Source organism: Manis javanica, chromosome 4, assembly GCF_040802235.1.
Source record: "Manis javanica isolate MJ-LG chromosome 4, MJ_LKY, whole genome shotgun sequence".
NCBI lineage: Eukaryota > Metazoa > Chordata > Mammalia > Pholidota > Manidae > Manis > Manis javanica.
The window spans coordinates 6115153-6142165 of NC_133159.1; the positions used below are offsets into that span (position 1 = coordinate 6115153).

Here is a 27013-nt window from a genome sequence, read left to right on the forward strand (position 1 = left end):
ACTTGTATCCAAATACATAACGAATGCTTGAAGACAGACAACCCAATAGGAATGTGGGGGGAAGGCTTGATCAGGCACTTTACAGGAGAGGCTGAGACGAACAATGAACATATGAAGAACATTTGTCATAGGGAAATGTGAGCCATGTACCTGTATACATTTACCAGACGGCTAAAAGCAAAGACAATACCAAGCTGTGTGAGCAATACACACTGCCCTTAGGAGTGTAAGGGTGTACAATCTTTTGGAAGACTGTTTAAGATGATCTACTGAAGATGAACATAAATTTACTCCAAAATCCCACTTCTGAGTATATATCCAACAGAAACGCCTACATATGTACACCAGAAACATGTATCACAGTGTCCATATTGCAAAACCCTAAAGTAGAAACAGCCCAAATGTCTGTCAACAGAAGGACAAATATCTTAGGATATATACATATAATACCTACAGCTCTGAAAATGAACTAGAGCTACATAGAACAACAGATGACTCTCAAAATCAAAATGATAAACAAAAAAAATCACACCAAAGAACACATGTTTTTGATTCCATTTACGTAAAGTTTAAAAAAAAAAGAAAGCTACACTAACCCCTAGAGCTCAGGGATACATGCTGTAGCTATTCAGGGATTCTGGTCTGCAAGCTGTTTCCTGTCCACCAGGAAACAAGGCGCTTGCATCAGAGTGTCGCAAAGCACACAGCTTAGCTCAGTTGCCCACCTCCCTCTTTTTTGGGGATAGTAAGACTTTCCAAATGAAGGAAGCAGTGCGTCTATTTAAATCCTGGTGCAAGTCTCCTATCTGGCAGCCGCCTGGCACTTTGAGTAGCTCTGCTTTGTATCTCCTGGGCTCACCTGGATTCACTTGTAGCAAATAGTTCCCAGAACACTTGACAGTTTCCCACTTCAAGCTGCTGAGATTTCTACAGCACCCTGGGCGTTTTTTCTTCCTTCAAAAGATTCAAGAACAGTGCAGGGCAGCTGATGGCCCCCAGGAGCATCCTCCAATCAGTGGAGGCAGGAAGTTGGGAAGTAGATGCCCCAGTCCCCCATCTTCCAGCAGGACAGTCACTGGGCCCAGGTGCCCTCACTGGTCACTCGTGCAGTGCAGGTCTCTCCCTTACCCATCTCAGTCTCCTTACCCTTCTGCTTCCTGGGGTCAGCGTCCCAATAAACTCCTGGCTTGCAGGGAAACCCAAACTAACTCTTGTGTAGGTGCTACAGCTACAGAAAAAGCCAGAAAGCAGTAGACATAGAAGTTAGTTTATAGAGGATGTGATTACCTCCAGGGGTTGAGAGAAGACAGGGTAGTGGCAGAGACAGCAGGAGGAGACTTCCAGGCAGCTGGCAGATCCCGTCTCGGCCTGGCTATGGTTACACACGTGCGGTAAGTCGTCAAGCTGTTAATTTTGCTTCATGCACTTTTCTGTGTTATATTTCATAATATAAAAGCTTAGTAATTCATAGACATTATTAAGATAAAAGACTAGAAAATTTTGGAAAGTGTGAAAGTTCTTAATGTGTTAGTTGTATACATAGTGGTTCTGTTTTCTAGATTCAGAATTTTAGTAAGTTGAACAAATAGTTAAAGCACAAAAGCCACCAGAACTTTAAAGATCCCAGAGATGTATTACCCAGGAATTTCTTCTCTCAAGACACACCCAGAGGTTGGCTGGGACTTAATGAGTGTTGGGTGTTCACTACTGTCTCAAGGGAACAGAAACCAAAAGCTGAGCTTGGCAGAGGACCGCTCCCAGGCCCCAGAAAGCGGCTGGAGCAGGAGGTCCCGACGGCCTGGGAGTGTCACCAGCCAGGGTCTCGGGTTCCCTGCGGTGGCTGCTTCCGGCAGGTTCCAACTGCTGTCCCAGCAGGGCTGTGCGTGGAGCACATCCTGCGTTTTCTCCGGCAATCCTCGGTCCCAGTGGGGCTCTATCCCAGCCCAGGGACCAGGAGCCCACAGCCACCTGGGTGCCACTGCCTTGGTTCTGGAAGCAGACTGCACCCACAGCCCTGTGGTCCTAACTGCCCTTTGTCTCAGCAGTAGGGACAGTCCAGAGTGGAGGGGTCCACTGGCTCTCTGTAAGGAGGGCATATGTTTGGAAATCAGAATTCAGTTTCCTGCAGAAATAGTATAAGTTCCCAAGCCAGCCCATAAAAACCTGTTCTGACCCGTATCTGTGTGGATACAGGTACAACGGGAAACTTCCGCAGATCCCGTTGTATGTAGACCAGGAAATACATTTGAGTGTCCACTGTGCTCGGCCCTCTGCCTGAGGGTACAGGAGGGTGTTGGGTTGTCCTGTCTACTTCAAGTTTGCAGTGCAGTGTAATCAGAGGACCATCATTCTGTGACTTCTTCCCTATGGAGACACACCTTCTGGGTTTGAATGCCATCCCAGGGTGGCTGCTGCTGCCCCAGCAGGAGGAGCTGTAGCAACAGGAATTGTGTGTGTGTGTGTGTGTGTGTGTGTATGATGTGGGTCTGTGTGCTCTTCAGTGTCATGTGTATGAGTGTGCATGCATGCAATCTGTGTAGGTGTGCATATGTGCAGGCAAGTATCATATACATCTGTGTTTATGTGCTGCGTGTGTGTATGTGTGAGTGTGCAGGCCACATGAAAGCTATTGTGGCATCCCCGAAGAGTGCAAAACTGATCAGAAGGTGCCAATAACTCATTAGCTCCACATAAACTAAGAGCACCTTTCTTTACAATGTTTGTGTGAACGCACGCACACACACACACACACACACACACACACACACACACACACACACACACACACACACACACCGAGGCTCTGTAACTGCCCAGATCTTCTGAACTGGGAGCCAGAAAGCAGCTTCCCTGACAATCTGTCGGAGAGGAGGGAGGCCACAGCCCTGGGAAGGCTGGCTTGGTGGACTGGCATCGTGCCTCCTCGCCCAGTGCGCGCTGGAAAGCAGGTGCCCAAGGAGCAAACAGTTGCTGGGTGAGTGCATCAGTGACCCCAAGTGAGACTGCATGCTGGGGCCCCCAAGCCTTGGAGCCCTGCAGGCCTGGGTTCAAGTCCCTGCTCCAACCCTGGCTGCATGTGGCCTGTCCCTGCCCAGGAGCCTGAGGCTCCCAGATCAAAAACAGACCCTGGGGACCAGAGCCGCTTCATAAAGTAAACATGATTAAATGAGGTTTAAAGTACAGAAAAACTTTAACACAGGGACCTGTCCAAGATGCTATTAAAAATAATGCCATTCATAAAAAACCATGTGGCTGTGCGCTTTGCAGAAAAAGTGTGCTCACAAAGTAAAAAGAAAAACTCAGCCTTAGAACCGTGAGTCCTTGCAAGGTCAGGAAACCTCAGAAGAGCCACCTCCCTTCCTGTGCTGTCAGCCTCCCTGGCTGTCCTGCACCCAGCACTGCGCAGCACCAAAGTGGGGCTCTTCCACCACCTCGTGGACGCCCGGGGATGGCAAGTGAGCCGCGCCAGCACGTTTCTGCAATGGTTCACACCACAGTCTGGAGTGCAGAGGCACTGGTAGGGCCAAGCTTTGCCCACCGGGGTCGCCTCAACACGATGCCCTGTTAGCTCGGCCACCTCCTCCCTCCCTCCTCAGTCACGTCCTGCAGCACCCAGGGACCAGGGCAGGGGCTTGTCTGGGTTCCTTCTGGGTTCCGTGGCCCTCCAGGTCTGGTCAACCAGGGTTCTAATTGTGGAAGGTTCTGACTTTGGAAGGTTAAAAAAGACAGCAAGACTTCAAAAATCTTTTTAAAGTTCTTTCTTTCTCAACAATATCTAGATTTCAAGCCTTTTCTCTTGCTGCAAAATCCTACCTTGAATATCAGAAATGACATAGTGACTTTTGTTTTCTTAGCACCCCCATTTGGCCCTGTCTCTCTCCTTTCCCCGCCCAAGCAGAGAACAGCTACTCCCCACACCCACTTCCTCCTCGTCCTGGGCAGGGGCATCCTGGCCTCCCTGTGGTTGGGTGCGTGTCACTGAGCCTCAGACTGGGCTGTGAGTGGCATGTAGGCCTCTTGCAAGCCTGGCTTGGGCAGAGCCAAGACGGAAGGAGGCTGGGTCCCTGGATGACGGTGTGGAGGCCCCACTCCCATCGGGGTACCCCTCTGGACCTGACAGGAGCCAAAGCAGGCATCTGTTGGGTTAAGCCCATGACATGCTGAAGTTTATCAGTTACAGCTGTGAGCTGTCCACTAACTGAATAGCAGGTCATTTGTGTGTAAATCAAAACAGAAAAACCCGCTAGTATTTTTTCAAACTATTACTCCTATTTAAAGAAAAAACAAAAAGATAGAACTTATCTCCTCAAGCTGGCATAAGCTACTGAGATTCCTCAAGACTTCATCCGGGGACCCCTCTCCACTGGGTCTCTCCCTGCTGGTGCCACTGTCCACAGGTCGGCCTTAGGGAGCTCCTGGGTGCGAGATTTGCAAAGGGCCATCTCAGCTCCAGACCTGCATCTCCAAAGGCCTGGATGTCTCAAAGGGCCCTTGAGCTCATCTCATCCCAACGCCGACCTCCGACTCTCCCCCACCAGCCTCCTGCTCTCCTCTCAGCAAGTCCGCCTCCCGGTCCAGTGCTCAAGCCGGAAGCTCCTTGGCGCTCCCCTGCTCCCTTCCCACACCCACCAACTTCAATCTGTCGCCAGTCTGGCTGGTTTTAGCGCCTGAAGGACTAGCGGATCCACCACCTCTGTCCCTCCACCATCATCTCCCTCCCAACCTGGGCCATTCGGTAGCTCCTGCCTGTACACCACCCGGCCCCCCTAAGCCCCTCCGTTTCATTCTCCGCTCAGCTATACGATCTTTGCAAAACATGAATATGATTTATGTCAGCCACTCCCCTGCAGAGAATACCTCGAAGCTTCTCCTTGTTTTTAAAAAAACAAAAGCAGCCCACAGGCCTGCAGGCTAGCACCGTGCTACCTCTCCAGCAAGCCCCCAGCCCCCTCCCCCACTGGGCCTCTGCATTCCAGCCCCACTGGCCTGCCTCGGCTCCGAGCTCACCATGCCCTCTCCTAACCCAAAGGTGTGCACATGCTGACCCCTCTTCCTGGGACATGCTGCCCTTCCTACTCAGCTTCAGTGAGCCTCTCAAGTGTCACTTGCCCTCAGGGAGCAATGGCCCTTCCAATGAGGTCAGATCTCCCTTTATAAACTTTTATAGAGCCACATGTGCCCCCTCAGAAGCACTTTTTGTGGCTATAATTTCACTGGGCTGCCTAATTCTGTGCTCGATCACTATTCAACTCAGCCCACCTCACTTCTATCTCAGGGCCTTTGCATATGCTCTTCCTTTTGTCTGGCATGATCCTCCCCCAGGTAGATATCAGCATGGCTAGGCCCCTCACCTACTCCAAGTCTTTCTTCAAATGTCACCTTCTAGGTGGGAACTCAAGTCTCTCCATCTCTAAAATGTCACAGCACAGGGGCCACATCCCCAGTCCCTCCATCGTGCCTGGTGCAGAGGACGCACCAGATACAGCTGGAGAGTGGGGCAGTGAGTGTGGTGGGACAGTTCTGGGCAGGGCCAACTCCCCGAATTCTGGATAGTGGGCGCAGTGCCCAGAGCACACAGAGCTTTTAGGGAACCACGAAAATCACTTCATTTCTTTTCAGATGAGGAAAAGAAAAAGAGAACTCTTAGGCAAAGGAAACTGTTTTAACGTGTAGTATTAATACATTCATTTTTAGACCAACACAGTCATAAATGTTGGTAGTTTTTTGGGAGGAAGAGGCCTGCGGACGGGACAGTGGGCCTGCTCCTGGGAATTCCCGTGCGGCCCCCGCCGGCCTTTGAAGGTCTGGGGAGGCCCGGCGGCGGGTGGGGCCGCGCGGGCGCGGGCGGTGCCGCTTTAAGGATGCTCTGCGGGTACCGGCCGCGGGCGCCGGGATGCAGCGTGACGTCACGGCCCCGCCCCGCGGCTCGATGCTGCAGCAGCGGCGGGCCGGGGGCGGCCGGGCGGGGACCCCAGCCGCGCACGGGGCGGGCAGGAGCCCGGCCTCGGAGAGGGATGCCTCCTGCCTCCAGCCACAGGTACCGCCATCCCCTCCTGCGCCGCCCGGCCCCCGGCCTTGTGCGGGAGCGAGGTGGCTTAGGCCCCAGGGCGATCCGGGCGCCAGATCCGGACGGAGGTTGGCACGGAGACCTTTGTTCTTCGAGGATATCTAATTAATTGAACTGTCAACAGAGCCCCTGTCGCACCCCTGAGAGCCGAGCCCTCCGGGCCCGAGGAGGGAAGCGGTGGGGAAGCCAGCACTGGAACTGGCCCCAGGCTTACGCTGGGCTTCTTGGTGCCGGAGGCCTGCTCCCTGGCCACCTGCGCAGGTGTGGGCAGCTTCCGGCTCACCTCCTGCCCGAGGCCGGGCCCTCCGGATGGCCAGGGCCCGCGGCATGATCCCTGTCAGCCTCCCAGGATTCAGTTTATGATGAGCACCCAGGATTTCTGCTTTCCTGCCAAGGATGAAACGGGGGGCTTACAGCAATTAAGTGCATTCTGTGTGCCCCCATCAATGAATAACTTCTCAGATTATTTCTGGGATTGCCATATGTTTACCTTTTTAAGCTTTTATAGGGAAGTAGAGTCAGGTGCTGATGAAACCCACGTTCACTATGCGCCTGACCAGGGCTTTGAGGATCCCTGGGCCGCCAGGTGGGGGCCAAATTGCCAGAGATCCGGGGTGACCGATGGGCCACAGTTCAGTGGCTGACATGAACTCCATGCCCCATGCTTGTGTAGCTCTTACTGGTCTGGGAACATTTCCTTGAGGTATAAACTTTCGGAATTGGCAGAACCTCGAATGAGGAAGGAATGTGGCCCCACGTGACCCCCTGGTGGGAACGCTGGTTTCATATAGAAAAGGGGGGAAATGAGGAAGGGATTTTGGCTCATCGTACGACAATTTTAAGCACTCAAGTTACATGGACATTGTTTATTTTTATTAATCACTTGCTGCTTAACCTTTCCACAACACAGCTTCAGGGTTTCATTACTTCAAACGTCCTCTATTCTAGAAGCACAGTGGGCCTGGTGTATAGCCTCTGGGGGCCCGGGAATATACGTGTACTTTTTTGGATTGAGTAAATGGTCATATAGTGTATGGAGAGCGTCTGGTGAATATTCATATTAGTCTATTAAAATTCTTTTTCATTTTTAAAATTTCACTTTCACTTTTTATACCATTAAAAAATGAATTTTTAACATTCTTGGAATAAACTTTCATGAACAGCTTTTAATAAGTGTATTTTTAAAATAAAAATGGCAATACTGATCCCCACATTTGAGGGTGAACCCTTAGTGAAGATTTCTGGGCTCAGTTTAATTCTGGTTTGGGGGCTGGGGGTTGAGGTGGGGAGGTGAGGGTCTCACTTTTGCTAGGACAGGCCGCCAGCTGTGTTTTAAAGCTGGAGGTGCGAAGGCAGTGATGAAGTCATCAGGTAGGACAGGGCTATCTCCAGTTTGCTGGAAGTCAGATAAAAAAATTTCCCTTTTCAAAAATACATTTCAATCATAAGCCGTTTAAGTCTGAAGTTCTTCCAAAGTGGGCCTATGGTTCTTCATCCCAAAAGGAAAGACGAAGTTCTAAGGTGCATGCACTTCAGTTCACTTGACGGGGTAAAACGCAGAAAGGAAAGAGGTGGCATTGCCTGAAGGACCGAGAGGCAGGTAGATCAGCAGAGGAGAGTCGGTCGCTCATGCAGGTGGGCTGTGCCCAGACAGGTAGTCAGGCCCCCTCTCCCACACCCCTGTGCTAAAGGTCTCCCTTCTGCTTTCCAAGGTGATGGCCGTGTACTGCGGTCTTCTAGCGGGCACTCTGTGTATGTGATTTTAGTGAGTGAAGCTCCAGGGAATACTAACAGCCACCTGAGTTTTTGAAGGAAGACCAGCCAATGGACAGATTTTTCTGGAGTATTTACTATGGACAAGACCGGGAGGAACATAAACAAAGAGCTTGACTTTTTAAAAAAGTCTTAATCTTGACTTAATCTTCATAGGTGAATTATGTTTTTCATAGAGTTTTTTCATTTCTTTACTTGCCTACCTGGTTCTGAGGTATATCTGTTCTTGTTTTAGAGAAAGCCTGGGACTTTCCAAGGTCACAAGATAGGCCATTTATAGAAGTAAAAATAGACTGAGTCTCTGGTGATGTCGATCCTTGTCGTCTCAGTAGGACACTCCTTAGCAGGGTCGCAGGCCCTTCGTGATCAGCTAATCCCCCCTGATAATTTCATCTCTCACCATGCTGCCGTTGTGCCCGACTATTGAATGAATCTCTTTTACGTGGGTGGGTCCCACTGCTCAGCATGCCTGCCCTCTGCGCTTTCACCTAACTCAAGGGCAAGAACTATGTCTTTCTTTTATCACTGTGACCTCAGTGTCTTGGTACTCAGTACTCAGCTGAATGGGAGGGTGAGTGGGTAGCTAGATGGATGGATAGGTGGAAGGGTGGATGGGCGTATAAGTGAGTGGCGGCAAGATGGATGGGTGGGTGGGTGGATAGATGTTTGGAGGGTGAATGGTATATGGGGAGATTAGAGGATGGGGTGGCTGGATATGTGGGTGGATGGATGGGTGCTGGGGTTCACACAGTGTTCTGAATTCTGCTGGGGTGTCTCTAGAGGAAAGCATTCCGCCATTGATGTTTTATGAAGAGAAAGAAGACAATCCCTGAGCAGGCAGGCTGGTTGGGGGGAGGTTTAGCTTAACAACTGTGGAGTGATGAAGAATTTCAGGGTGATTCATAAAGAAGTTATTGACAAGCATAGCCTGATGGAAGGTGGTTTGGTGAATTAACGTCAGAAAAAAGGGCCTCATTTCTAAAGCTTAAAACTAATTGTGGAAGAAAGGTTGTAACAGTGATCTTGGTGAATAGCAGGGGTCCTTGTCGGGAAGCCTGTTGATTCTGGAAAGGCTGTCTTGGGCTTGGGGCCTACTTCTCAGGAAGGACTTTAAAGGGAATTCAGGCATTGCTTTTTTGTGAGGTGGGTGGTGGAGCTAAGTCAGAGGGGTCACACAGAGGCTAGACTGTCCCCTGATGCTTTTCCTGCCTCTTTCCCTCTGATCTTAGCAGCTTCCTCTGCCTGCGCTTTGTAAAATTAACATTGGCTGAAATGCGTAGGTCAACATCCCAGAATCTATTCCTTTAATATTTATAATCTAGAATAATTTCAAAGCAGTGACAGCATCTGGTGCCCGGGAGCAGGTCTCTGAGTGACACACATTGCACACCCCGGGGGCGGGGTGGGGGTGGTTGTCAGGTGGCCGCAGGCAGGAGGGCTGACGTGCACAGGGCCTGGACACTCTGAAAATCACACCGAAAATTAATCTGAGGCTGGGAGATCGTCTGTTTCTCACCCCTCCCAGGTTCTTCTCCTCCCTCACCTTGGTGTGTAAAGCGTGTCCCTCTTTGGTGTGTTGTCTGTGGCTCGCAGAGTTCGGGGAGTTTGGTTTATTTCATTAGAGAGCATTTTCAGGCACTGCCAAAGCCGTGGTTCTCCTGACCTGACTGAAAATTCTCTCAGTGGAGGGAAGGCCTTGGTTATGCTCAACTCCTTTTAGGCAAGGACCCTGGTGCACCTTACCAGGCAGGCGTGAGTGCCAGGGGCCTCGCGCTGCCACCGCGGGAGGAGGAAGGGCGTGCGCTCGCCGGGCAGGACGCCTAGTGCGCCGGGCCCTGGGCCTCCCACAGTCTCCCCTCGCCCCTGCGGCCCTGGGTGCAGGGAGGGCTGACGGCCACCTGGAACCCGGGCAGCAGGCCCTAAACAGCCTGGCCCCTAGGCACCCTTTCTCCGTGGGAGAAGCCGTGGCCCCCAGCGGAGCCCATCTGGGGCCCCCGAGGCCCAGGGCCCCTCGCAGAATGGGGAGAGGTGCCGGCTTTGGTCCCCCCGGGCAGGTGAGCCCCTCTGCCGGGAGAGGAGGCCCGGTGACGTCGCCCCGAGCAGCAGACTGGCTGGGGGGGGTGTCTGACTCAGGGTCCCCAGCATGAACTCCGCTGTCCCGCGTGGCAGGGCCGAGTGGATGTCCGTCGGGGGAGAGCCACCTGGAGAAACTGGCCGCCGCGGCAGAGGCCCTGGTGGGTGACCGCCGCCCCCAATGGGCTCTCCCTGCAGGAACACCCACCGGCCCCCCCTGCAATGATCCCCCCGGCTGGCAGCACCCCTCCGGGAGAGGCCCTCTTCCCCAGTGCGGCTCCCCGGGACTTCTGGAGGGCACAGATATCGGGCTGCTCGGAATCTGTGACCCGGCACATCAGCCACCGGGCCAACAACTTCAAACGACACCCCAAGAGAAGGAAGTGCATTCGGCCATCCCCACCCCCGCCCCCCAACACTCCCTGCCCGATCGAGCTGGTGGACTTTGGGGACCTGCACCCCCAGAGGTCCTTCCGGGAGCTGCTCTTCAATGGGTGCATTCTCTTCGGCATCGAGTTCAGCTACGCCATGGAGACGGCGTACGTGACCCCCGTGCTCCTGCAGATGGGCCTCCCTGACCAGCTCTACAGCCTGGTGTGGTTCATCAGCCCCATCCTCGGTGAGCCCGCACCCAGCCCTGACAGCCAAAGGCCTCGGAACCCTTGGGAGCCCCTGGAAGCCTGAGCTGCGGCAGCCTGAGGGCTCGGAGGGGACCAGGGGGGAGCCAGGGCCGAGTTCCGCTCAGCAGCTGTAGGGCTGGACGCCCATCATGCCCCTTATTGTGAACGGATTCGTCTAGACAGGCTACGGAGGGGGAGCTTAGTGCCCCAGGGAGCCCCACGTCCCTAGGCTGAGTGAGCGCTGGACGATCTGAGCAATAAAGCCCCGTGGGGTTTGCGTCTGGAGGCCCTGGAATCTCTAGGAGATCCGAGTGAAGTCGTGGCTGCATAGAGCCCTCGGGGGCCCAAGTGGAGACCGGGGAGAAGCAGCGTCTGTTTGTCTCTTGGTTCGTAGCTTAGGGTTTCGTTGCTGGCTCCGAGTCCCATCGCCCTACTCCCCATGCCTGGGGACTTGTGAGCGCAGGTATTTTGGGCCCCCCAGGAGGCTGTCTCTCTTTGCCCCAATGTGCCGCGGGGACCCCGGCAATGACCACTGGCCTGCTCTGTTTCAGGATTCCTTCTGCAGCCACTGTTGGGTGCTTGGAGTGACCGATGTACCTCAAGGTTTGGAAGGAGACGCCCCTTCATTCTTGTCCTGGCTATAGGTCTGTTGTTTTGGAATTGAAATAAAGTGGAAAAAGAAAGAAGGTCCCAGCTCCTTCCCCTAGGGAATCTCGGGGTGTTGACCAGCCCTCCAGAGAAGCCCTCTGGTGCGGCCAGGGAGGGCCCCATGGCCTGGGTGAGCTGTGAGAATATGCCACTTTGGCTATGTTTTGAAATGGGTTAATATAGTTCATGTCATTCCTGCCCCGCCTGACAAATAAAAACTGAGACCCCAGCACACACATAAAATACGGTGAATCTGCCAGTGACTTTTCCGATGGGCTCTGCTTGGAGTTTGATTAGAAAGGAATTCTAGGGCTCCTAAGGTTTCCAGATGCCAGTCATGGGCTGCCAGGGATGGAGGTGGTCGGCATTTGCACCAGGTGTCCCTGTTTCTCTGTCCCCAGGGGCGCTGCTGGGTCTCTCCCTCTTGCTCAACGGCAGGGACATCGGCACAGCGCTGGTCGACACGGGCGGCAGCCACAAGTGGGGCATCCTCCTCACCGTGTGCGGCGTGGTGCTGATGGACTTCAGCGCAGACTCTGCCGACAGCCCCAGCCATGCCTACATGATGGATGTGTGCAGCCCGGCTGACCAGGACCGGGGCCTCAACATCCACGCCCTCCTGGCAGGTGAGTCTCCACTACCGAGCCGTCAGGAAGCAACAGGGCTGCAGGCATCCGGCCCTCTCTGTCCCTGCTGGCTGCACTCCACGCCCCCGGGAACAGGGATGAATGGTGACCTGATTCACACAGTTCAACATAAACATGTGGGCGATGCAAAGCCACATGTGCAATAACAGCCTAGTCTCTGTGTGTGTGTGTGTGTGTGTGTGTGTGTGTGTGTGTGTGTGTGTGTGTACAGATGGTCCCTGACTTAGGATGGTTTGACTTACAATTTTTCCACTTTACAATAGTAAGAAAATGGTATGCATTCAGTAGAAATTGTACTTGGAATTGTGGGTCTTCTGCCGGGCTGGCGGTACGTGGTACAACCCCCTCTTGTGATGCTGGGCAGGGCAGTGAGCGCACCTCCCAGCCAGCCACGTGGTCGCCGGGGTAAACACCTGTCAGGCTGACAACCATTCTGTCCCCATACGACTTCTGCTTCTCACTTCAGTTCAGTAGTCAGCGAATCACATGAGGTGTCCAGCGCTCCATTATAGATGCCGCTTTGTGGTAGATGATTTTGCCCAACGGGAGGCTAAGGTAGGTGTTCTGAGTGTGTTTAAGGTGCCGAGGCTGAGCTCTGGCGTTTGGCAGGTTAGGTGTTGTCAGTGTGCTTCTATTGATGAGATTTCCAACTTATGATGGGTTTATCAGGGTGTAACACCGTCGTAAGTCGAGGAAGATCCACATATTCCCATTATTTGCAATGTCATGTTCTACAAAGTTGCCATGAACCTTGAATTAGCCAATAATGAATCACTGCCCTCAGGAGAAATAACAGGGTCAGGTTCCTGTGAACCTCTGTCACAACATCTTCATCAATGGATCAGTACACAAACTTGGTTTAGGTGTCTCTGTTTAAAAACAACTTTTCAATATGTATCGCTGATTGGTGAACATCGAGCTCACGGCCAACAGGACTGTAACTCACACCTGAACGAAGCTTGTCTAACACGCGTATCTTCTCTGTCGGGCCCATCACCTTTCTGACCCTTAGGAGCACAGGACGTCAGGAGTGGGCACTGCACCTGGGGGCCATCTCAAACAGTAGCATCACCGAAATAAAAACCCACAAAAAGGTGAAAGCATGGCCCCTTGTGACTCCAGAAAACACCAAACCGAGACAGGCTTCCCAGTACGAGGCTGGGCCACAAAGGAGAGCGACTGCCTCTCTCAGCCCTGCTGGACCGTGTGTATTGGGTGGCTCAAAATTTTTGCTGCTCTGCACACATCTGCGAATTATCGAGTCTTGAAGGCATATGGTTGGGGTCACAAATAAATTGTAGTGAAGAGGCGAATAAGCAAATACAGGGTATTGGCTGTATATACACACACACGGTCATACAGCTGACCCATGACCAACATGGGGGTTCAGGGTGCCGAACCCCCGCGCAGCCAGAAATCTTCACATGGCTTTTGACTCCCCACACTTAATTCTGAATAGCTTACTGTTGACTGGAAGCCTTACCAATAACATAAACAGCTGATTAACACATAGTTTGTATGTTAAATGTATTATATACTGTATCCTTACAATAAAATAAGCTAGAGAAAATAAACTGTTTTTTTAAATGGTCTCAAATCACCAGAAGATTTTCCAGTATATTTATCAAAACAAATTTGCATGTAAGTGGACCTGCAGAGTTCAAAGCTATCTTGTTCAAGGGTCAACTGTCTACACACACACACCTGTTGTTTTTAATGCCACAAGAGAAACATTCCTATTAAAGTCAGGAGCAAGGCAGGAATGACCACTAACCCGCAGAGCCTATGCAGCCAGGCAGTAGAAATAAGAGGTGCAGGTGGTGAGAATGATCACAAATGGCCTCTGTGACTGGACATACGAAAACTTCAAGAGAACTAACTGCAAACCAGCAAGAGAATTCAGTGTGATGTTGGGCTATCAAAGTATTGTATAAAAATCAAAATACAAAATAGCAATGGAAAAGATTTGTAGAAGTCAAGGGAAAGAAGCAGTGGGACAGGGCAGGGTCTTTGTGAAGAGGCAGGTCAGTCCAGGGGTCAGAGGCACAGGCTCTAGGACTGGAGAGCTAGACTGGGCTCTGGGCTTTTCCTCCTGTTAATTGTGGGGCACTGGGCAAACTGCATGGCCCCGCCAAGCCTCGGTCGCTTCTTCTAGAAGACGCTGTGGCTCGCCTCTCCCTTGGTAAACACATGGAAGGATGTGGGCCCAGGGAACTTGTGCGTGCATCTCAGCCAGGCCAGGGCTGGGGTGTGGAGGGCAGAAAGGGGGACTTAGTTTTGTACTGAATGCTCCTCTGTATTGCTTTTTTATTTTCTATTGTGTTAAAATACACATGATGCAACACTTACCATTGTATCCATCATGTGTATACAGCCCATTGTGCTGGTATTCGTCACTCAGTGGGCACTTGGGCTGCCTCCGATTTAGGCCCTTGTGAGTAAGCTGCCATGAACATCGGTGCACTAATATCTCAAGATCCTGCTTTCAATTCTTTCGGGCACATACGCAGAAGTGGGATTGCTGGATCATAGGGTAATAGTAATTCTATATTTAATTTTTTGAGGAACCTCCATGCTGTTTTCCACAGCAACTGCATGTTTACATTTCCACCAACAGCGCCCATGGGCTTCGATGCCTCCACATCCCCGCCAACACCTTCTATTTTCTGTTTTTCCCGACAGCAGCCGTCCTCGCAGGGGGTGTGAGGTGGCATCTCATGGGGGTTCTGATTTCCATTTCCCTGATGATTAGTGAGGTTTATCATCTCTTCCTGAGCTCGTTGGCCATGCGTATATTTTCTTTGGAGAAACATTCAGATCCTCCATATGCTTTTGAATCAGGTTGTTTGGTCAGATGGTGTCAGGTTGGTGTATGTTTCTTTCCTGTCAGAATGTATCGCTTTGATCATTTTAAAAAAATGGTTAATGATGTTCATCTCCAATCTGACCTTACTTAAGAGTCTCAAAACAGCAACTGTGTCTTCAAAAGTGGGGACTAAGGAGGACCACGAATGTGGGAAGTTAAGAAGAATAAAGGTGGAGGGGGTGGGGTACATAACACCCCAGGGCCTGTGAGGACAGTCTGGGCCACGCAAGGAAGTCCGCGGTGCAGCCATCAGGGGATTAGGTTCGGGGCCATCTCCTTAGGGATGTGTGGAAGGGCGAGCCCAATGGCCTAAGCCTTTCCATGAGGGGGTTAGTGGTGCCAAGGCACACCCCTCATGTGGCTGGTTCTTCCCAACATGGAGGGTGGCCAGCCACAAGCACGTGCTGGAGCAACCATGAGACCCCTGCCCCCGACCAGCAGACTGCTCAACATACAGCTGAGCTCCAAGTAACAGCGTGCCAGCCCCATGTGGTAGCAGTGAAGGGGACGGGGTGCGCCGGTGACACAGGCAGGGACACCACGGCCTGGCCTTGCTCTTGTTGAGTAAGAGCAGAGCTGGGCTGGAGGAAGCAGCGCTCTCGGGAGGTGAGTGTACCCATGTGCCAGCCGGGCGCAGTACAGCATCGCCCACATGTTCATGTTGAGCTGTGTGAGTCAGGTCACCATTTACCCCCGTTCCCGGGGGCGCGGACTGCAGCTGGCGGGGACAGAGGGGGGGCGGAGGTCTCAGCCCTGTGTCCTGATGGCTCAGTGGCCTGCTGACCTGGAGAGCAGGCCACCAGGGTGGGCCGTCCTCGACCGCTGTTAGTGGGGACTGGCCTCACGGTGCTCGTGCCTCAGGATGGTCATCTGGTGCCAGGCCAGGGGGGGGGCGGCGGCCACATGAAGTGCCGCATGCACCTGTGGTGCTGGGACCAAGACGTGGAACCCCCTTCCTCCAGCCCCGCCCCCCTGTGGGGGGACTGAAACCCTGCTTCTCTCTGCAGGCCTTGGAGGAGGGTTCGGGTACGTGGTTGGGGGGATTCACTGGGACAGAACCAGCTTCGGGAGAGCCCTGGGCGGGCAGCTGCGGGTCATCTACATCTTCACTGCCGTCACCCTGAGCATCACCACCGTCCTGACCCTGGTCAGCATCCCCGAGAGGCCCCTGCAGCCCCCGGGTGAGAAGAGGACTGCCATGAAGAGCCCCAGCCTCCCGCTGCCCCCCTCCCCGCCCATCCTGTGCGAGGAAGGCGCTGGCGCGGCACTCCCCCATCACGCGGCCACCAGCCTGTATGCCAGCTTCTCCAGCCCCATCTCCCCGCTCAGCCCCCTGACCCCCAAGTACGGCAGCTTCATCAGCCGGGACAGCTCCCTGACAGGGATCAACGAGTTCGCCTCGTCCTTTGCCACCTCCAACATCGACAGCGTCCTCATCGACTGCTTCACGGGAGGCCACGACAACTACCTGGCCATCCCCAGCAGCGTCCCCAGGCAGACCATCAGTGTCAGCTTCCCCCGGGCTCCCGACGGCTTCTGCCGCCAGGACCACGGCCTTGGGGAGCAGCGGGAGGTGGCCCTGGCCACCAGCTCCGATGGGGACATCCTGAGGGTGGGCTCCCTGGATGCCTCCAAGCCGCGGTCGTCCGGGATCCTGAAGAGACCCCGGACCTTGGCCATCCCAGATGCGGCGGGAGGAGGCGGTCCCGAAGCCAGCAAGAGGAGGAACGTTACCTTCAGTCGGCAGGTAAAGGCTGATGTTGGGGGGACCCCAGGGGCAGAGGGCACCTCATGCTGTCCCCTCATCAGTTAGATGAGGAATGGGGATTGTGGATCTGGAAAGAAGTTCTGGGCCTCTGGAGGCAGGATCTGAACACAAACAAGCTCAGGAACGTGCATGTCCCGCCCACAAGGGGAGGAGGTCCTGGCCCAGCTCGGGCCACAGGTGAGCAGCCTGGGGCCTCTGTCGGGGTGTCCACCAGCCCCAGCCCAGTCCATGGCCCAGGTTAGGCGTTTTTGGGGAGCACGGTAGGTCTGCCCAAAGGCCACTGAGGCTGGAACTCTCCTGTAGCGCTTAGCTACAAGCGTCACGTGCATTTCCGCCTTTCCACAGTTTCCTCTGCCATATCCCCAGACCTTGGCCGAGTCATTGGTGCCAACCATCTAAGTCTTCCCGAAAGACCAAGACAAACCACAAATGCTGGCTGAGGTTTCTGGGATGCTTCCCTCCCTGCCCTAGTGTGTGACCTTGGCTGGCCACCCAGAGGCTGTCCAAAGTCTGGATTCTAAAGGGCCATGAGTGGCATGTTCTATGAAGGCAGAGAACCTTCCAGAAGGCTGCTTGTGTTGGTGTTAGCATGTCAGATTGGCTGAAAGGCCACAAATGGATATGTGGATTTTAGCAGCTTTCAGAATCCATGATCTTGAAGAGATGCTTTCAGTCAAAGAAAAGCTATTCTCTTGTTTAAAGAAGGCATAGTTTTGGCCGCCTGCCCTCAGGGGCGTCTCAGGATGAGAGGGAATTTCAGTAAGAATGTGGGGTTTCTTGAGCAGGAGTCCCCTAAGGCGTGCTCAGCCCACGCAGGCTCTCAGCAGGCAGTCCGAAGGCTGGGCACCCCGGGGACGTGTCCTCAGTTGGGCATCCCCTCTCTGTGCCTGGGGAGACGCGCAGTGTGGCAGGAGGCCAGCCGAGACCCGCTGTGAGGTGGCCACTCCTGCCCCCTGTCACTGGTAGGCTCTTGTGAGTCTGTCTGCTGGCCTCTGGCACTGTCTGCACGTGCATGCCAGTCCTTGTGGGGGGCCTGGGGGCAGCGTGGAGGGGCGCACAGGCTGGGACCTGGGAAGAACCGAACACCCCTGGAGGGTTAAGAGATCCCAGTAAGGCCAGAGGAAGGGGATTCCTCCGAGGTCCCCAGGGCGTGGCCGCCTCCTCTATGACACCAGACGAGGCCAGGCCCTTTGCTGACACCGGATCGTCCTGTCCTGTCTCAAAAGCTTCAACCTGGCTTCCAGATGCAGTTCTTTGGCTGTGGTTGAAATCTCATTTAAATGCATTTTTCTATTTCCATTCCATGTATTGTAATTTATGAATCAGTTCTCTGAGGAAAGCACAAATCACGTGCTAAATATAAGCACATCTCCAGGGACGCGGGTGTAGCCTCAGCAGCCTGCCTCCGTGGGCACGGGTGGCAGGCCCTGCACACGGGCTGCCCTCGGAGCCTGCCCCGGGGCCCTGCCCGCCATCCCCCACGGCCCCTCCCTGTGGAGCCAGGGTCGCATGGTGCTGCTCAGGACGTCGGCTTCCAGAACAGTTAGCTCCCTGGCTGGGGTCTGCACCCCCGGCCCGGGCAGGGTGGCCGTGGACCGGAGCCTTCTTGCTGGAGGCGGAGGCCAGGGTCGCTCCCGGAAGGGACCTGCTCCTGGCCAGGCCGATGCCTGCAGGCGTGCCCCCGGCCGCCTTGACCTTCGGGTAGCGGGAGTCCCACCGTCCAGAGGGGATTTTGAAGGGATTCCCAACCCCCTGGAAATAAGCCTCTCCCATCCCGCTTTCGTGGAAAAGAAGGGAATTCACAATGTCTGGATTTGGACTGAGCCAGACGTCTTTTATTGCAAATGTGTTTCACACCCTGCACAGTGTTTACTTTCACCCCCCACCCCCACCCCACGAGGCCCCCCACCTGTGGCCACGCAGGCCAGCTCGCGATGCAACTGGTCCCAGCTGCCCGAGGCGTCCCTTTTGCCACCGGGCAGCATTTGGGGCAGGTTCCCCAGGGCCGAGGCTGCAGGGCCGCAGGCACGCTCCTGATGGCGCTTCCCCAGGGCCGCAAACCGCACTCCCCCGGCCCGGCAGGCACGCCCCCAGCGCTTTGGCGGGCTTCCTTCGCAGGTGGCGAATATCCTGCTCAACGGCGTCAAGTACGAGAGCCAGCTGACAGGCGCCAGCGAGTCGGCCGGGCGTCCCCTGTCCATGCGGCACCTGTGTCTCACCATCTGCCATATGCCCGTGGCACTGCGCAGCCTCTGCGTCAACCACTTCTTGGGTGAGCTCCCAGCCCAGCACCCGCTGCCCCTGTCCCCGTGGGGCGCTCTCGCCATGCAGTCGTGTAGCCCCCGCAGCTGCACCAAGGCCCTGAGACACGCCTGCCCTGTGCAGCCCCAGTGTGGGGCAGAAGCCTCACCAGTTTGTATGAGGGGCGCACCTCCTCATCTGGGCCTGACGCCTGGGCCTGCACAGGGCCCACGGCCCCATTACCAACACTCTCCAGACGCTCACAGGGTCGTGCCGGGCATCACTGCCCCACTGCGGGACTTGCGTCTTGAACCAGTTTGCGCCTCCCTACTGTCTCCCTCTTAGGGCCGAGACAGAAACACGGCCGACTGCCTGGTACTAGTCCTGAGTTCACCAGGTTCGGCAACCGAATCACTGCTGCCAAGCCCTGGCTTGCATTTCATTCCGCCTGGTATTCCCTCGGTGTTGGGTCGTTGAACATCTGAGGATGATCGAGAATTTGAGATCATCCTGGGCTTTCAAACATTGTGGGGCATTGCAGAGTGGCTTTCCAGAAGGCAAATTGGCAACAGGCAAGAATCTTCAGCATGTCCACGACCTTTATCCCAGAGATCCTAGTTGGTGTTCTTTGCCAGGATGTAATCAGAGATATTATCAAGAATTCATGTGCGAGGTGTTCTTGGCAGTCTAATTTGTCAGAACCGAAAACCGGGATGGGGGGAGTTAGAAGCAGCAGCCAGCAGTGAGAGGAGAAGACACATTATGCTGTGTCCACATTGTGAAATATTTTTCTGCCATTAATATTTAATGTCATACGAAGTTGTGCATGATAATTACTGGGTTCAAGAGGGCCGAAAACTACCACTCCCTTCCTCTACCAACAGAGAAAGTGGCACAGAAGTGAGGAATGGGGCACCTTTGTCTGTAACAGAGAGAACTGGATCTACACCAGTGTGTGTGCTTCCTACTGTATTTCTCCCAATGAAATGTGTCCCCCAAATGCCACCGGCATTTTCTTCCTCCCTTGCAGAGGTGGGAGCTGGAAGCAGGCCCAGGCATTTAGCTCAGAGGAGTGTGGGGCTAGTTTCTCAGGACAATCGTGTTCACAGAAAGAACAGAAGACAAGACCTTCGTGCTGCAGAGCCTGTGTTCGTGAGAATGTGCATGTGCTTTTAGCAAGGCCGGCAGGAAACCTCCAATATTTTGGCAGAGATAAGGTGATCTCTGGGTGGTGAGGCTGAGGCGGTTTCTTCTTTAAGTCTGGAACCTGCAGAAATCACATGTGACCCTTACTGTGGGTGAAAGACCCCTGTGGAGGAGAAAGGGGCCTGGTGCCCCGCCCGGTGCTCACAGGCTCTCCCCTTTCCAGGCTGGCTCTCGTTTGAGGGGATGCTGCTCTTCTACACGGACTTCATGGGCGAGGTGGTGTTTCAGGGGGACCCCAAAGCTCCGCACACATCGGAAGAGTATCAGAAATACAACAGTGGGGTCACCGTGGGCTGCTGGGGAATGTGCATTTACGCCTTCAGTGCCGCCTTCTACTCAGGTACCCGCCGGGGCTGAGGCATGGGGTCAGCGCCCTTGGGCATTCCGGCCTTCAGGGGGTCGGGGGGCCGTTGGAGGTCAAGGGATGGAGGGAGGTCTGCGTTTCCGCAGCTGCAGGCCTGGCACCCCAGCGCGGAGGAGACAGCGCTGTCCCACCTCAGTCATTAAACGGCCTGGGCTGGGTGGTGGGGCGGGGGCAGGGCCCCTGGGCCAAAGGGGTCAGGCCCGTGAGCCAGGGCAAAGCGGGGACCTGGGAAGCACCTCGGGGTCCCCCCAGGGCGGGTGGGCTGTCTGCCAGCCTCCCCGTTGGCCTTCTCATGGTGATTCACTGGGCAACTGGTCCAGGGAGGGTCGGGGCAGGTGAGGATGCCCAGGGTGGGGGACTGGGGGCCTGGTGGTGTCCCATCTTAGAAAAGAGGCACGGAGCACCGTGACCTGCACAAGAGCACTGGGTTTTAGCGGGAAGCACTCGATTCCTGAGCCTTTTGAGGGGGGCTGGGGCTGCTCTCAGCTCCCTGGGCCCCCACACAGGTTTTCTGGCTTGAGGCAAGCTGCCAACCGGCCCCCACCCACGCCAGCCCAGGGAGAGGCTGGGGAAACGTTCCCCGGGGCCAGCCGCCTGCGCTGCTGCTCACCCTCCTTTCCGGCCTGCAGCTGTCCTCGAAAAGCTGGAAGAACACCTCAGCATCCGCACGCTGTACTTCATCGCGCACCTGGCCTTTGGCCTGGGGACCGGACTCGCCACCCTGTCCAGGAACCTCTACGTGGTTCTGTCCCTCTGCATCACCTACGGGGTGTTATTTTCCACCCTGTGCACTCTGCCCTACTCGCTGCTGTGCGATTACTACCAGAACAAAAAGGTAAGTGCCTCCCTTTCTCCTGCGTGGGTCCTGAAAGGCCTGGCCTCAGGCCCCGGGCGGCCTCCGAGAGATACTCCAGCTGAGAAGTGGCCCCGGCACCAGCTACACAGCTCGGGGGCTGGTGCAGAATGAAAACGCGGGGCCCGTTTAACGTTGAGAATAACCAGACAGCAGAGCATAAACCTGGCAGGTAGCTGCCCACAGAGCTGCCCCGTTCCCATGGGAACTGGGCAGTGGGGGCTGTGGAAGGGGAGCCTCACCCCTTGCGACCCCTCTGCCCAGCTCCAGGATCACCTGTCAGCATGGGGCCTCCTGAGGCAAGCAAAACAATCACCTTGGACACAACAGCCAAGATCAATATGTTAAGACAGTGTGTCTAAAAATGAGAGTTAATGCTCAAATCCACACTGAGCAAAATATCAGAACTTCACATAAAGGCAGAGCAGGTCACAGCGCTGTGCCAAGCCACGGTGCCATGAGGCCAAGGTGGGAGTAAGGGTTGCATCTCTATATGCAATCCTGGCATTTTTGTCCAGCATGGATTTCCCTTTAACGTTTCCACTGAGACTGGCCCACCGCACGGTGTTCTGCGGGGCTTTTCAATGTATTCGCTGAGTCTGTCCACATCACCACAACCAATCTAGAACATTTTCGTCACCCCAGAGAGAAACCACGCCCCCATTACTCACACCCCTCCTGGCCTCCCATCTGCCTGCCCGTCGCCACCGCTACGCTGGGCTCTGTGTCTGTGGATTCGCCTCTACTGCGCATTTCGTGTAGAGGGAATCATACGTGGCCTGTGTGTCTGGCTTCTCTTATTCAGCCTCGTGTTTTCAAGGTGCAGCCACATTGTAGCACGTGTCTGCTTTGCTCCTTCTATAGCTGAATAATATTCCCATCATAGTTTTTTTTTTTGCAGTAACTTTGAGATTTTAAAATACTGCATCAAAAGATCACCTTGGTAACAGTTTCCCAGAGCCCCTTTAATTCTGGGCCCGCATCAATCCCCCAGGCCCCAGGAGGCATCCTGCTTTGTTTTAAGGAGTTTGGAGTCTCTGATGAGTACAGCTGAGGCCAGCCCTGAGCACAGTACTTTTTATAAAAAGTCCAATCAGCCTGGAGCCCCAGGCTATACACTGAGCCAGATGGCATGTCTCTGTGTGGCAGCCGTGGCAGGCCCTCCCAGCCTCTGGGTTCCCAGCCCCACAGACAGGCAATGGCCATGAACGCTGTACTAGCCTCCAGGGCGGGACTGAGGCCATGGCCACTTGGCAGTGAGCCGTGCATGCAACCTGTACCTCCAGCCGGCACTGCCGGGGTGGCCACGGTCTGTGTTAGCAACACCCAAGGGACCCCGGGGGCTTGGGCAGCCCCCAATCTCCATGGCCCCCTTCTCCCTGCCAGTTCCCTGCAGCCCCAGGGACCCCTTCACTGGAGCAAATGGGTGTGCTGTTTCTTGGCAAAAGGCTGCCCTGCCCTGGGAGCAGACACCCTTGGCCTTGGGCTCTGATAGATTTGGTGGGAGCTCCCTGGAAGGCCCGGGTCTCTGTTGCCCATGGTCTTGTGGAGGCTCACTTTCCTCTTGGTCTCAGTCTCTGTTGGCTTGTAGGCTCAGGGACCTCCCCTCACAGTGGCATCCTGCTGGCCTTGCCAGGTGCATGGAGCCACGGGGCAGCCGCGGCTGCTCTGGGACCCCTGCATTCCCTGTTCACAGGGCACCTGGACTCTGCCTGAGAGGGCACAGCCCCTCCGTGAGGGGATCGGCAGCCTCCCAGAGGTGACCACGTGTGTGTCTGGATCAGGGGCCCCACAGGGGCCACCCAGCTCCCAGGGGGCAGCAGGCAGTGCCAGCCCCCAGTTGGTGCACACACAGTGGTTTGTGGGGTGGCAACAACCGGCTGCATCTGTGGCCACTGGGTGAGGGGTGTGCTGTGCAGCAGTGGGGGGCCCACACCACCTCCTCCCACTGCCCCTCCTGCAGCTCTGCTCAGAGATCCTGTCTCTGCCCCCAGCCCCCAGCATGGCACAAGGGCGGGCGGGCGGGATGGAGGGCACGTAGTGTGTCCAGCTGGACTTCTGAGAAATGGCACCCCGGGTGTGAAAGGGTATTTCGGAGTGTGTGCTACGCATTGTTGCTGACAGGGCTGAGAGGTGGGTGGGGATGCGTGGAAGGCAGAGCGCCCCCGGCTGGCCTGGCGAGCAGATTGCTTTTCTCTTAGGTGGGAGCAAAGGGAAAGAGCAGGCGCTCTGTGCAGGGAAGTGCCTGGTGCGCCTGGGCCTTGACGACTCAGGCCTCCATGATGGTTAGTCATGGATTCTTTTCATTGTTATCTCTGAACACAAAATTACTCCACTGAGGCTGAACTCCCTGTGCGTATCAGCCCTGGAAGATGAGAGCCCACCATGTGTGAGCCGCCCAGGTCCCCTGGCCTGCAGGAAACATGGGCTCGGTCACCTCAGCACTCAGGCATCCCGCTGATGCGTTTCTTCTTCTGGGTCAGTTTGCAGGGTCCAGTGCAGATGGCACCAGGCGGGGCATGGGCGTGGACATCTCCCTGCTGAGCTGTCAGTACTTCCTGGCCCAGATTCTGGTCTCCCTGGTGCTGGGGCCCCTGACCTCAGCTGTGGGCAGCGCCAGTGGGGTGATGTACTTCTCCAGCCTGGTGTCCTTCCTGGGCTGCTTGCACTCCTCCCTGTTCGTGGTTTATGAAATCCCTCCCAGCGAGGCCACTGACGAGGAGCACCAGCCCCTCCTGCTGAACGTCTGACACCCCAGGGCCCCAGCTCTGGCCTCGGGCCTGTGCCTGGGGGTCTGGAGCAGGCCAGCCGGTGAAAAACTAAAGGGCCTTGGTAGCTGCAGGACAGGTTTCCTGTGGAATGTAAATATGTGATAAAACAATAAATGGCAGCAGCAAAGCCTGCAGTTTCCAGCTGTGGTTCTCCCGAGGACTGAGAGGTGACCTGCGGATTGGCCGCTCTCCATGGGGACTTGGGGAGGGGTCTGTAAGGATCATTTAAAGAAAGAAAAGGTGTAACTCAGCGGTTCTCCACCAGTGGCAGTTCGTCGACCTGCCCCTTCTCAGAGACGTTCGGCATGCGGGCTGATACTTTGGTGGTCACAACTCAGGTGAGTACTGCTCGCTTGGGTGAATATAAACATCTGACAACAGTCAGGACAGGCCCCCCCACGACAAAGAATTTTCCAGCCTCAAAATTCAATAGTGCTGAGGTGGGGAGTTCCTAGGCTAACTGTACATTGTATTTCAGAGTGGAGTTAGGACATACAATGCTTTGGGGTCAGAAGACCTCACATTCATCCACTCATCCATCCATTCGTGTATGCATCCATCCATCCACCCGCCCACCCACCCCCTCACCCACCCACTCCCCTGTAGGTATCCCTCAAGTGCCTTGGGAGGGGCAGGAAGTGGTAGGCGCTGGGGGTCCAGCTGTGAGCAACAAGTTCCTGCCCTCATGTAGCTGATGTGAAAGGAGAGACAAATAATACACTGAGATCTATGTCTGAGGATGGTGGAAAGAGATGTGAAGAACACAGGCGGGGTAGGATGATGATGACAGGGTTGGGGAGCAGGCTATCTATCCTAGGGCAAATGGGGCTCTGGTGAGATGCCGTTTGAGCAGTGTCCTGGACACAGACCTCTGAGATCTGAGGTGGGAACCTGTGTGGTGTATTCAAGGTATCATGGCACCAAAATGCTTGGATTGGAAAACACCCAGTAAGGTGGGCACCTCGAGGTGGGGCTGATGCCCCTGATGAATGTCCCTTCTGCCCTCTGACTTGACCACCTGCCCTCCCCATCTTCCAGTGCCTGTTCAGGGACCATGACAAGTCTCCACCTTCTCGTGAGTGTCAAGGTCCTGTGCCATGTGGCTTCTTGCCGCCTTCCATCCTCCCGGGGCGCCGGGCAGGCCCCTCGCTGTTCTGTGGGTACTGGCTGTGCGCTCTGAGGGGAGGGGCATGGCTGGACCACTGCACTGGAACTGGGGCCGGCCTCCAATGCTCTCGCCACATGGGCCCTGGGTTTGGGGCCACATATAAGACCCCAAGTCCCAAGCAAGCAGCAGGAGTCCTGGGTTCTTCGCCTGCTTCTGAGCAGAATTGGGGGTTTGGGGCAGCTAACATGTCCCATCATGTTGCTTAGACCAATTGGGCATAAAACCCACCATCCTCTGCAGAGCACTTAAGCCCTCTCCCCCTCTGGTCCCAGGCCTGCCCCAGCGCCGCTGCCTGCTGCCCTCCTAGAGTGGACATGGCTCCGGTGTGGCCCTGGCGTCCAGGACCTCCTCTCACCGCCCCTGCCCTGGTCCAGCGTCTCTTCCTGCCTCCTTGTCTCCACCCTGCAGCCAAGGGCGCTGTCGACAGGTGTGAACCCATCCTTAGCTCCTTTTCCTCGCCACACCTCCTGTGGCTCCCCAGAGCCTAAGAACCAGGCCTGGACTCCTCTCGCCCACCTGGGCCCTGCCACCTTCCCAAGCCCACCACCCTCCGCATGGCTCGCTCCAGCCTCCTATACCACACCCTCGTGCCTGAGCTCACGCTCTTCCTGCAGGGGAAATCTTCCCACTTCTCTGCTCATCAATTTCCGATTCATCCACTGAGATCTAAAACGCCACCTCTTCCATGCAGCCCAACCTGGTTGAAATTAGTGAGTCCTTCTGGGTGCCTCCTCATCATGTCATTTTACTCTTCATGGTTGTGAGCCAAGTGGGGCAGGTCTCATCATCCCTGTTCAGTGCACAGGGAGGTTTGGTGACTTTTCAAAGTCACACAGCTCCTTTGGTCTTCCTGTTAGATCCATGTTTTCTGGGACCCTAGACTCCTCCTTCCCACATTCGTATCATGTAGAAGAGCTTTAGATTTTTTTTTTTTAGAAAATACAGTGTTGGATGGCTGTGCCCTGGTCTGGGTTGTCGTTGCCTAAGAGATGAGGAATGGGAGGCCCCCCCACTCCAGGCTGGCCAAACCCTGGGCCCTCTTCCTAAGAACTTTTCAAGGAAACAGGGTGGCTTTTCCACGCGGGCATACTTGTCATCAGCTCCTCCTAAGAAGATGCTTGGGCTGAGGCGCTGTTTGGGGGCAGTGGGGTGAGCAGGGCATCGGGCTGCCCTCGGCCAGCTCCAGAGAGCCGCCTTTGAGAGTGTGTCCCCAGCAGGTGGCAGCAGGGACTGCCATGGGATCCAGACCACAGGGCGCAGGGCTCGCTGAGAGCCACGCCTGCTTGGTTTCCACATCTGAGAATGTGGGAAATAAAAAATTTTTTGAATTTAGAGACTTATAAATCAAGCTGTGATGATGGCGGTGATGGGGACCTTGAAGTGACGGCTAGGTGGCGGGCGGCGATGGACTGCTGCCGCGGTTCCGCCCGCCCCAGGACGCACCCCTGGGGGCTGAGTGCTTTCTGCTCCATAAACCAACTCCTGCCGCCCCTCTGTGCTCCTTGGGAACAAAGCCAACAGAGCCCCCAAGAACTGATGCTGACATCCCTGGGACCCGACAGCCCACCGCCTCACCAGCCTGGTGGCTATCCTCCCAGGTCGCTGGCCTAGCCCTGGACCTCAGTCTGGGGTACAGGGACTGGGTGAGGAGGCACCCCGCTCCCTTCACACTGGGCCACAGGTTTCATAGAAACCTAGGTGGCTTCCCTGGGATATGCCAGAACCAACAACTGCCAGGGGACACCGAGCGGCGAGGTGGCCCTGGCCGGGCTTCTGCCCGCTCCCCAGGGGTGTTCGGGGTCTGTGAGGTGTGCGCTGTCCCTCGTCCTGGCTGTGAGCAGGGTGGAGGGCACCTGAGGTGTCTTCCCTGGAAGGCTTGGAGGAGAGCAGATGTCCCAAGCTGGGGACACACTCAGGGCACACAGAGCCTCAGGGCAGTGTAAGCTCA

At 55.2% G+C, this 27013-nt stretch overlaps 1 protein-coding gene across 6 annotated transcripts; it reads left to right on the forward strand.

Annotated features, from left to right (window-relative positions):
• The first annotated feature begins 1201 nt into the window (after positions 1-1201).
• On the forward strand, positions 1202-26406 carry SLC45A1 (solute carrier family 45 member 1). Of its 6 annotated transcripts, XM_037000111.2 has the most exons (10): positions 5907-6037; positions 10010-10532; positions 11085-11177; positions 11583-11807; positions 15702-16441; positions 18581-18734; positions 20073-20249; positions 20903-21108; positions 24163-24235; positions 25338-26406. In XM_037000111.2, the coding sequence occupies exons 1-9, from the start codon at positions 5930-5932 to the stop codon at positions 24211-24213; spliced, it is 2277 nt and encodes a 758-aa protein (XP_036856006.2). In that variant the 5' UTR covers positions 5907-5929; the 3' UTR covers positions 24214-24235; positions 25338-26406. The 6 variants fall into 6 exon arrangements, with proteins under 6 accessions (XP_073089240.1, XP_017500909.3, XP_036856006.2 ...); XM_073233139.1 differs by lacking the exons at positions 5907-6037; positions 24163-24235; positions 25338-26406 and adding exons at positions 1202-1391; positions 23610-24113 and having other exon boundaries at positions 10112-10532; XM_017645420.3 differs by lacking the exons at positions 24163-24235; positions 25338-26406 and adding an exon at positions 23610-24112 and having other exon boundaries at positions 5888-6037; positions 10112-10532.
• The last annotated feature ends 607 nt before the right edge of the window (positions 26407-27013 follow it).

Excerpts from the sequence above, each read along its gene's own strand:
- SLC45A1 (XM_017645422.3), top strand. The coding sequence starts at position 5,930 with ATGCTGCAGCAGCGGCGGGCCGGGGGCGGCCGGGCGGGGACCCCAGCC. Across the intron at positions 18,735-20,072 it reads CTGCGTCAACCACTTCTTGG|GCTGGCTCTCGTTTGAGGGG; the intron begins GTGAGCTCCCAG and ends TCCCCTTTCCAG. Across the intron at positions 21,109-23,609 it reads ATTACTACCAGAACAAAAAG|TTTGCAGGGTCCAGTGCAGA; the intron begins GTAAGTGCCTCC and ends CTTCTGGGTCAG.